This window comes from Durio zibethinus, chromosome 6 (assembly GCF_047325235.1).
Source record: "Durio zibethinus cultivar Kanyao isolate XHJ-2024 chromosome 6, ASM4732523v1, whole genome shotgun sequence".
NCBI lineage: Eukaryota > Viridiplantae > Streptophyta > Magnoliopsida > Malvales > Malvaceae > Durio > Durio zibethinus.
In genome coordinates this window covers 29442856-29453932 of record NC_143167.1, presented here as the reverse complement: position 1 = coordinate 29453932, position 11077 = coordinate 29442856, and the positions used below count along the sequence as shown (strand labels likewise).

Genomic DNA, 11077 nt, shown 5'->3' with positions numbered 1-11077 from the left:
CCTGACATCATCACACCTGCGCTTCCACCACAATAAGGCTACATCAGTGAGATACATAGCAGCGGTGCTTACCTTTATCGTCTCGTCTTGCATGCCCATGGCCTGGAAGTACTGCTCCATACCCCAAAGGTAATTGTCTATTTCCTTGGCCGCCCTAGTCCCCTTAAACTCCTTAGGCTTAGGGACATCCAATATGGATCTGGACACTCCAGCAAACATGCCATTCCCAATGGCAGTCTTGCAAGTAACGAGCTCATTGGTAAGCTCCTTCATCCGTTGGCGCATGGCCTCCATGCCATCGCGCAAAGTCAGTACTTCCGCCTCCAAGGATTCATTCTTTCGGGTGATCTCATCCAGTCCATTGTTGAGAGCAGCTGCTAGCTCACTTTGGATCTCCTTCCCCATGGAGTCTAGCGATGCAATGTGAGTCTCTACTTCCTCCAGCTTCTCCCCCATGTCGCCTATGGTCACCTCCACCTTGGCCAGCCTACCGTCCATGGTAGACCAGATATCTCTAGAACCAGCTTTCTTGCCTCTTCCTCGCCCATGCTCCTGGGCCTTTGGTTGTTGGCTAGCAACGTCGCTTTGGGATGCCATCTCCTCAATCACGATCTAACCTGCATAACACAAACACGCAGAATCGAACTTGCTCTGTTACCAACTGTCACGGGCTCCGACCTTAGACTCAGAATCCATGCGGCCTTAGGCTTGGAATCTCCTCCTTTATGCCTAAGTCAACCTAAAACACAAGCGTGCGGGTTAACGAAATTAAATATTATGTAGTTAATTTTAAAATAATTATTTTGATAAATTATTAATTAAATCTGAAACGAATCATTTCTTTAACGAAAAATGAATCATGTTTAAAAAATAAATGATGTGATAATTTAAATATGTGTTATCTTATTGACTTATCCGAACGACTTAAAAGCTATCATTTTGTTGATCAAACATTGATTATTGACAAGTTGACTTAAACGTAATAGAGTTCAATAATAAAATGGTGTGGCAGAAATACCAAAAGCAGAGCTGAAAATAGAAGCTTGTGTAATAGCGGAAGGGATCTACACTTTGAAGCTAAAGAATGGGAAACTCTATTAACAGGAGCAAGCGACTGAAATCAATAAAACAGATAGAAAAGAGATTTTAAAGAAAGAAAGGCCAACATTTGTGCCATAATTTAAGATTAAAGCAACTTACATATATGCTATCTACTTCGATTCGTTGGACCCAAAAAATTGATTCAGCTTACTGTATATATTAGTAAGTACCAATTTGATTTGATTTGATTAGATCCACTTTCCCTAAATTCACAGATCATTGTTGTGACTGGCAAATATTGTGCGTTACCTACATGGCACATCTCAAATCATTTTTTCACTTTTCATTTGTAGGACAGGACAGTAGTTATGTCTAAGTACGAAAGCTTTGGATATTGTCATACAATAATGATAAGCTTTCAATCTCCAATCCATTGCCAACTAACAACGAAGTCGTCTGATCTGCCAATGCCAGCCAACATGCGACAGCTTACAACTAGCTTTTAATTTAAACAACAATAATAAAAACTGATAACCTAAAACTATTTTACTCGTCCTTTGAGAGTTAACCTAATATTTCAAAGCACTTGGATTGAAAGAAGTAGCTAAATGGGGGAAGCTAAAAGGCGAGGACCTTTTCATCACACCATAATAACCCCAAAAAAATGCATTAAGGGTCAGCAAAAGTAAAAGAACAATATATTTGTACGTACATAAGGCTCAACAAAAGGCAACAAATGCTTCACCTGCCCGTCAATTTTCTCGCTTTTGTCCATTCCAAAAAATTGTAGTACGTACGCTGAATTATTTTGTGGAAGACTTTACTGCTGTGAATAGGGATAGAAATTTTTATTGCGTTATAATTACGTTTTATGGTACTTGAATTCGGACGGTGAAAATTCACTTTCTCAATGAATTCTAAATAAAAAAATTAGATTCGCTAGGCTCTTTAAAAAATAAAGAAAAGAAAAGTCTGGAAAAAGACCCTCATCCAACGGTTCTAAACGTCGAAGGATTTCGATTTCATCATTGTTTTTTGCCAACAAACCCTAAATTCATAAAATCAAAATAACCTACCGATAAAAATGATCAATCACGCGCTGTGACAGTACCTGTCGCTCACGCATCAATGAGGAAAATAAACAGTACTGCACGTACTTTTTCTGCAAAAACCAGAGGCCAACTCAGCTTTTCAATCAAATAACAAATCAAACGGGCTTTCAATCGCGCGTGAGATCCCTTGAGCCTTTTAGTTTCGTATCGTTAGCAGCTCGTAAAAGCTTTCTGTTCCCTCTCTTCAAAATCCAACTAACGACGAAGAGACTTTTTCTCTGTTGATTCAAAGAAACAAAAAACTTTTTTCCTTTATTTCTTTTGGGGTTTTGGCTTCATTAAAACCCTAGATTCTTCCCCATTAGACGATGGTATATATTTTCTCCTAAATTTCTTTTTCTCCAATTATTTCTTTTTTTTTTTAATTTTTTATTTGCTCAGATCTGTCCTCGTTTCAGTCTGGGCTCTTCCCTCCTTCACTTCCTTTTGGTTCTGTCAAATTACGTTCCTTTTTTCGTACACTTAACCGCTTTAAATTCACGCTCTTTTCTTTACCCTACATTTGATTTTCCTTATTTTAATTATTCCGTTTTAATTTGAATTTTTTGTCTTCTTTAACTTATTCACTGTTTAATTCACGGGCATTGTTGATATTTTACTTTATAAATAAGCTTTCTTTGTGAAATTAATTTTCATTTTATTCGCTCCTTTTTTCTACAAAGTGTTTTATGACGTAAAACAGTCAATTTTTGTTTTTTCCATTTGTTAAATGGAGCTTGCAAAATGTGGTGAAAAAGTTTAAATCTTTTTTCTTGGTTTAGAAAGATGGAAATTTCTCTCTCTTTTTTTTTTGTCTGCCATGGATTCTGAATTTTTTGTTTTTGATGTACAGTTTTTAATTGCGAATTTGATATATATTGTTGTCTTTAGTTTGTTGCTTTGATTGTGAGCTGCATTGCAGAGACAGAAAATGGAAGGGTAAATTTTAAATAAAAAATGAAAATTTCTTCCACATGCAGATAGGAGGAAAGCCTTTTATTACTTTTTTTGTTTTCTTTTTTTATTTCATTAATATGCAAATTGGGTTCTTTCTTTTTATTCTTGGAATTAATGAAATTCACTGGTATGCTGAGGGTCAACATTGATTATTTTTGACAGGGGGGAGAGCTAAGCTTTGTGGGTTTCAAAATTTAAATTATGGATTTAGAAGATAAATTCTTTGCTAAAGGTATGATCTTCTTCATATTTGCTTTGTGTTCTTTTCTGTAACTGCCTGCTTTTATTTCTCTATCTGTTGCTTCCTGAATCATTGTTCTTAGAAGAGTTGTTTGTGTCACTCTAGCTTCATATTGTGATGGTGTTGTTGTTTGAAATACCGAGATAACTGACTCGGGACCTTGGGAAAAAATACTTTGTATAACTTGGATGGATTGGAAGGCTTTATGAAGTGTTTACTGGACTTCAATAGATGGGGGTTGATGAAATGATCTGTATGCAATGGAAATCATTGAGAATCATCTTCAATATATATGCAATCCCCAGCATTCTCCCTGATTTCCTTCCTCTTTTCAATTTCTATTACAAGATCATTGAAACAATTTCTGGCATGGGTGCGTGTTGCAGGGTGAATAATAGCTACGGTTAATCCTGTCAAGTCCTTTAGTAAAATTAATCACTTATACAATAAATTATAGTGGGTAGTACTATGTTCAGTTATTTTATTATGCTGCTGGACCCCCTTTTTCTTCACACATGTTTCTCTGCATGACGTTCATGGTATAGTATGATAAATGTGCCTGTTTCTTCCATGCTAACAATATTAATCTTGAATCGTAGTCCAAGTGTGTTGGCAAATGCTTCTAAATTCCCAGTAAGTTTCATGCTTTTGAGGGAAAAATATTATGACTAATTTTAATGCCAAATCAGAATTTTTAATTGCCTTTAAAATAAGATACAAAAATAACATGTGTGGAAGAATCAAACCAACCACAGATACATTGGTGACCGCTGGAGTTAGAAGGGAGAACAGACTATAGATTTGGCTATATTTAGGTTCTTGCCACCTTGAGTTGGAGGATTTTCTTCCCAAGAATTCCATGGAAATAAATTACTTACCTCTCTTTTTTATTTAATTTAAAGCTTAATGGTATGCATATTTATAAGGAACTTAATACCACTGGTTTTTACAAGTAATCTGCTTAAAGCTTTCTCAATGATTCTGTTTTTGGTAGAATGTTATAAAACCAGTGTGAATTGGATGTATACATCATCAATCAGGTTACTAATCTGACTCTCTGTCGATAATTGAAACTTGTTTGAAACATTGACTGCTTGCATATGAATCTTTACTGACCTGATCCAGTCCAATATAAACCCGGTCCAAATAAATATTTTTCTTTATGGAGCATATAAATATAAAGGATTCTTTTGAAACCGTAACTGTATTGGATAACTTAACTCAGGCTGCTTTGCAAGCCTCTTCTGCAGCCTGCTTCCTGGATGCTCTTCCAGTGTGAAATTCTTACAATTTGTTTTCTTTTCTCCATTATAAAGAAGGATATGGTGTCTATCAAGTATCTCCTGGCCATTTTTATTTGTACAGAAAATTTTATCTCTTTTTTCATCAATTCGTAATAGAATTAGTTTTTATTGCAATTTTGTTGTTATAACAGACCTGTGCCCGTTACTGTCATTTTTTTTTCATTTTTAAGAAATGGGATTTATTTTCTTTATATGATATTTTTAAACAAAAAAATAAGGTGCTTTTTTCTGTTTTCAAAGATTTTATTATTTTATACATATACCATTCTAAATTTCTAGTAAATAGTAGGAACATCTGGTTCAGTTGGATGCTACCCTAGATTCCTATTTAAAGTTGCTTGCTATTTCTGTATTTTTCTTTCTTTTGTTGCATTGCAAATAGGGCTGTAAACGAGCCGAGCCGAGCCGAGTAATGAGAAGCTCGAGCTCGAGCTCGACTCACAACTTCGGGCTCGATACTCGGCTCGAGCTCGATCGAGTTTTATTTTTCAAGCTCGAGCTCGATTCGTGATCGAATTCGAGCTACTCGAGCTCGCTCGATTAAGCTCGATTAATATGTAAAAATAAGCTCGATTCGTATACTCGACAAGAGTTCGATTATTCATGCTCGAACTCGAACTCGAACTCGGATTCGAAATATTTTATTAATTAAAAAAAATAAAAATATATTTAAATATAAAAGCTCGATTAGGCTCGCGAGCTACTCGAATCAGATATAAGAATACTCGAATTCGGCTCGATCGGTAAGTCGAGCTACTCGAGCTCGAGCTCGACTCGACAATAATCGAACCGAATTCGAGTTTTTTTCGAATCGAACCCGAGTAGCTTGCGAGTACTAATGTATCATTTACACCCCTAATTGCAAATGACATGATCTTCAAGATCTGATACGGTCCAGGTGCATGCAGATAATAGTAATTTGGGTCTTACATACTTGAATTTGGATAGTTTGTTTGATAAATCTTTTGAAAGTATGGACCACATAGGATTTTCTTTTTCCCTTAAATTTTGGTGGAAATTGGATGCATTATAACTAGAGGTGTAAATGATACATTAATACTCGTAAGTTATTCGGGTTCGACTCGAATAAAACTCAAATTCGATTTAGTTATTATCGAGTCGAGCTCGAATAGCTTGACTTATTGATCAAATAGCTCTAGTATCTTAATATATGATTCGAATGACTTGCGAGTCTAATTGAGTTTTTTTATTTAAATATATATTTTTATTATTTTAATTAAAATTTACAATTTTATCCTTATATATAAATATATATATATATATATATAAATATAAAACCCTAAACTCATTTGCTTCTCCTTTTCTCACTCTCCTTCATTGGTGCCTTTCTTCTCTCTTTTCCCATCTCATCCTAGCAGCCACCCCATTCCTTTCTAGCACTCTTCCTTCATGCCTCATTTCAACATAGCTGTCTACAAATTTAACTAGTTGTATCCAAATGCCTACCCCTACCTTCAATCAACATCAGTTTACGGCCGAATTCAGGTAAAAAAAATTCTTTCCTAATTTTGGTGTCTTTGTTTTTATCTGATTCATTCCATTTACCGTCCCTTTGCTCCTTCAGTAGATCTGTTTTGCTGGGTATGTTCAATCCACTGGTTTATTCATGCTTCAACTCCCACTCTTTAAGGTCAGATCGTCACATTTTTCACTCTTTCTAGATATTGCTTTTTCTGCCAACAAATATACTGTTTTTCAATTCTAATTAGCTAGAAAAGACTTGGGTTTGTGTTAATTTTAGATGCAAAGTTGCTGATTTCTTCAACAAATTTGATGTTTGCCCCAACCTTCAAACATTCACTAAACTTAAATTATTTGCTGTGATAGAGTTAACTGTCAAAGCTTATTTGCTCTGCAAGCTTGGGGATTGAGTTAAAAAGCTTAAAAAAGGAGAAAGTGCGCTGTAAATTATGAAGAACACATTTTTATTAGGTAATGAGTTTTATCGAGCGAGCTCGAGCTCGGCTCGAGCTTTATGTCTAGTCGAGCTCGAGCTAGATAAATAGAACTCAGTTGAGTTCGAGCCGAGTTTCGAGTCAAGCTTGAGCTCGAGTATTGCAATGTACTGATTCGGCTTGACTCGATTACACCCCTAATTGCAACTCATTATGGATGTATATATTTATATGCTAATCCTTGTTGAATTGTAGTGAATAACACTTAAGCATTCAGCAGCCTAATGTGGGTTGATTCCATTTTCATTGTTGTTACTTTTTTTTTTCCTAGTCATTTTAGTCGTCAAATTATCAATATTGTCAACATTGTTTAGACTTTTGATACAAATTCCTTATACTTGCATCATGTGTCTAATTCTGCTGGTGTTGATGTTACTATGTTATCTTTTTTTTTCTTCAATATTTTTGCAGTTAGACTTATTGAAATTTTGCAGTTTAATTTTCCTTTCCATCTAGATATTTGCCTTTTGAGAACCTATTGGCAGCTTTCAATAGCAAATTTGGATAATGCAAAAGTCTTCGGAAAGGGCTAAGTTTTGAGAGTTACAGATGTCAAGGGGTTGAGAATTGGACCAAAAAAGTATATAGCCAAAACGATAGCCACACATCTCAGATAACTTACCATTGGAGGTAAAAAAAATAAAGCTCATGAATGGGGGTTCTCTGGGAAGAAGAAAAAAAGTTATGTTTCATGCCTCTTGGCACTGAACACTGAAGCTCAGCTTCTTCCATGACTTAATTTATCCACAATAATTGTAATTTTTTCTCCTGAAAAAAGTCTTTGAAAATTTGAAGGTGTAATATCATTTTTCCTCATTTTGAAATTTTGGTTTTAGTTCCTACTAAGCATTTTCAGCCCCACCACCAGAGACTTTTTCATGTTTCCTTTCTCTGTGCAGGTTCTGGCTTACAAAGTCTTTCTTCCAGTGTGCAAAGCACCCCAGAGAAAAATGGCCATTCGGATGATGCATCAAGAAGTCCAGAACTCCTACAAGAGTTCCTAAAATCTGGTCCAAAAAAGGAGCTTCTTCGAACATGTTTTGATAAAGACAAGAAAAATTCAGCTTGTTCAAAGGGCAAAATGACTGAAGCTTTAAAGTTGGGTAACAAGACACTCAAGAAGTCAGAGTTGAGAAAGGCCTCATCCACTGCCAATAGTCAGCCTTCCTCTAGGAAGCAAAACAGAAAGGGGGAGAATCCAATGAGGGTGCTCCCAGCTTCTGAGCAGGCTTCAGACCATGCATTTTCTAACTCATGGATATGTAAAAATTCTGCTTGCAGAGCTGTTCTGTCCATAGATGACACATTTTGCAAAAGATGCTCATGTTGTATCTGTCACTTATTTGATGACAACAAGGACCCGAGTCTTTGGTTGGTATGCGCCTCTGAATATGGTGAGGGGGATTATTGTGGGTTGTCATCCCATATTGAATGTGCTCTTCAACATGAGAAGGTGGGGGTTGTTGATCTTGGCCAATTGATGCAGCTAGATGGTAGTTATTGTTGTGCTTCTTGTGGTAAAGTTTCTGGTATACTTGGGTAAGTAATTGGCTTGCAGTTCATGCCTCATTCAACTTGCTGAATTCTCTTCTCTCCCTAAACTTACAAACTGCTTTTTATTTGCATAGAAGTTGTTACAAATCATGTTTCAAGTTTGGTCTGGTTGACATCTTAATTTGTTCAGAAACTTTGTGGTTTATTGTCTTTGAACTGTCCATGTTTATCATTGTGTCAAATTTTGGACAGAAAGCTGGGGAAATCTTTTCCTATTTTTTTGTTAACATGAAAGTGACATTTCTATCAACATACTTATTGCTGCTTGTAACAAATTTGATGTTGGAAAATGATCTCGATGTGATGAATCAGGTTTTAGAGAATGTGGTAACTATTGGTTATTTCTTTCTGGTATAGGTTTTTCTGTTTGGCCTGATAGGATTGGTGTGATTTACTTGCCCCTGACAGATGTTGGAAGAAGCAGCTAATGATTGCTAAGGATGCTCGCCGCCTGGATGTACTCTGTTATAGGATATACCTGAGTTACAGGCTCCTGGATGAGACTTCTCGCTTTAAAGAACTGCACGAGTTTGTCAAAGATGCAAAGGCTAAACTGGAAACAGAAGTGGGTCCTGTGAATGGGGTTTCTGCCAAAATGGCAAGGGGAATTGTTAGCAGGCTTTCTGTTGCTGGCGATATACAGAAATTATGCTCTTGTGCAATTGAAAAAGCAGATGAATGGCTGGCGATCGTGTCTAATACTAATCCAAAGTGCCAAGGTTAGAACCCACAATAGCTTCCTCTGGTTCTTATTGGTTATTTTGAAGTTATATGAGAAACTTTTTTTTTTCCTTTTTGGGCAGATTCACGTCCTACTGCTTGCAGGTTTCTATTTGAAGAAGTGACATCGTCATCTGTTCTAGTTATTCTAATTGAAGTGTCTACTACATCATCCAAGGATATTAAGGGCTACAAGCTCTGGTATTTCAAGAGCAGAGACGAGACACATACAAAAGAACCTATCTGTGTCTTTCCAAGAACTCAGAGAAGGATTTTGATATCTAACCTGCAGCCATGTACTGAGTACACCTTTCGTGTTGTATCTTATACTGATGCTGGTGACTTGGGCCATTCTGAGGCAAAATTTTTCACTAAGAGTGTAGAGATAATTCAGAAGAATTCTAATTCAGCAGTTGTGATGAATCGGAAGCAGGAGAACACCCTTATTGGAGGAAGTTCTTTAGGTTCAAAGAAGCTCACAGCAGTTGGTTCTTCTGGATTTAAGATTCGAGACCTTGGAAAGATCCTGCGTCTCGCTTGGGCTCAAGAGCAAGGCTGCTTTGAAGGGTTTTGCAGTGCTGATATAGAAAAATGCTGTGGGGCAAGCAAAATTATTAAGCCTGAAACACGAAAAGTGGATCATATGCCATCTGTTTCACGTGGGCTTGACTTAAATGTTGTCTCAGTGCCTGATCTAAATGAAGAACTTACTCCTCCATTTGAGTCCTCCAGGGATGAAGATAATGGTTGCACTTTAGAACTGGCTGTGGAGGCAGATGATGATGCTGCTTCGCATGAAATGGAGAAGAATGGATTAGCAAGATCACATGGTAGTGGTGATTCCCAGACCTGGACTAATGGGCCAACAGGAGAAGTGCCTGCTGTTGATTCCCATACAGAGTTGTGCAGGAAAAGAGCTGCAAACTCAACTGAAGAGACACATGACTGTGATAGCACTCTCATAAATGGGTCACCATTTCGTATCTCCAATGATTCTGGTTCTTTGGATAAGAATTTCGAAACCTGCGTGAAGATAATCAGATTGCTAGAATGTGAGGGTCATATTAACCAGGAATTCAGATTGAAATTACTAACATGGTTTAGCTTGAGGTCAACGGAGCAGGAACGAAGGGTGGTCAACACATTCATTCAAACTCTGATGGATGATCCAAGTAGCTTGGCAGGGCAGTTGATTGACTCATTTTCAGATATCATATCTAGCAAGAGGCCACGTAATGGATTCTGTAGTAAGCTGTGGCACTAAATTAGTGCAGGGCACTCTAAACTACAGGATTGCAATTCGCTTCATGATTATTCTTTTTTCTTTTGATAAACTTACCCCTGATTGTTTCACCAACTTTGTACAGCCATTTTTTCCTTATCACTTTCTAAAGGTGATTCTTTGTATCGCGGACTAGATTGTCCGGCTAAAAGATTTGGCTCGCTGATTGCTGGCACAATTCCCAGTTTAGTTGAAGAGAGGCCTTGGACGTACGTGAGGTTTCATCTTTGTAGAAAGGCATTTTTCATTTCCAAAAACATCCTAGTTACATTTGAAGCATTAGACTTTTAATCATGGAGAAATTATATGCATGGATGCTTTTGTTATTGCCTTCTTTAATTCAACGAAGGGTATATGAATTAATTTCGACTTTCATTTGGTTAGATATTTGTTCTAACGATAGTTTCAGTTGCATGAGAATTTTTCTCACCGCCCATGCAAAGAAGCGTTACTCTTCCTAGGTGATTTGGTGTTCAGTAGTTACACCTAAATATCTACAGTACATTCTTCATTAGTATTTTCATTTTATTCCTCTTAACAGTAATTGACCGTTCAATTCTTTTTATCACATACATAACTTTTTTATTTTTTTGTTAATTATTATTATATAAAATTGTAAACATGATTTTAAATTTATGTACAATAAATAAAAATTATCTCCAAAAAATTAAAGTCTAATTTTTTGCCAACTCATATTTGTAATAAATTATAGTCCGAGGGTTAGGGTTAAATAGAATATAAAATTATATTAGTTACCGTTGGATTTGACTTTATCCTAAAATTAAATAAATCTAACATATATCAAATATAACAAATACAATAAATAAAGAAATCGAATAAAGGACAAAATATTTATACAACAACGTGCCAAAAAACTCTTGGGTCTATCAAACAGCTCTTTTCCTATTTTC

At 36.2% G+C, this 11077-nt stretch overlaps 1 protein-coding gene across 6 annotated transcripts; it reads left to right on the top strand.

Moving 5' to 3' along the window:
• Positions 1–2110: 2110 nt before the first annotated feature.
• On the top strand, positions 2111–10549 carry LOC111284947 (VIN3-like protein 1). 6 transcript variants are annotated; one of them, XM_089762627.1, is made up of 6 exons: positions 2239–2464; positions 3252–3321; positions 7067–7240; positions 7510–8149; positions 8573–8883; positions 8968–10549. In XM_089762627.1, the coding sequence occupies exons 4-6, from the start codon at positions 7692–7694 to the stop codon at positions 10146–10148; spliced, it is 1950 nt and encodes a 649-aa protein (XP_089618753.1). In that variant the 5' UTR covers positions 2239–2464; positions 3252–3321; positions 7067–7240; positions 7510–7691; the 3' UTR covers positions 10149–10549. The 6 variants fall into 6 exon arrangements, with proteins under 6 accessions (XP_022729823.2, XP_022729818.2, XP_089618753.1 ...); XM_089762628.1 differs by having other exon boundaries at positions 2327–2464; positions 7067–7405; XM_089762629.1 differs by having other exon boundaries at positions 2374–2464; positions 7045–7240.
• The last annotated feature ends 528 nt before the right edge of the window (positions 10550–11077 follow it).

Coding starts and splice junctions, on each gene's coding strand:
- LOC111284947 (XM_022874088.2), top strand. CDS start 3,291: ATGGATTTAGAAGATAAATTCTTTGCTAAAG. Junction 3,322..7,509: donor AGATAAATTCTTTGCTAAAG/GTATGATCTTCT, acceptor TTCTCTGTGCAG/GTTCTGGCTTACAAAGTCTT. Junction 8,150..8,572: donor AAAGTTTCTGGTATACTTGG/GTAAGTAATTGG, acceptor TGCCCCTGACAG/ATGTTGGAAGAAGCAGCTAA.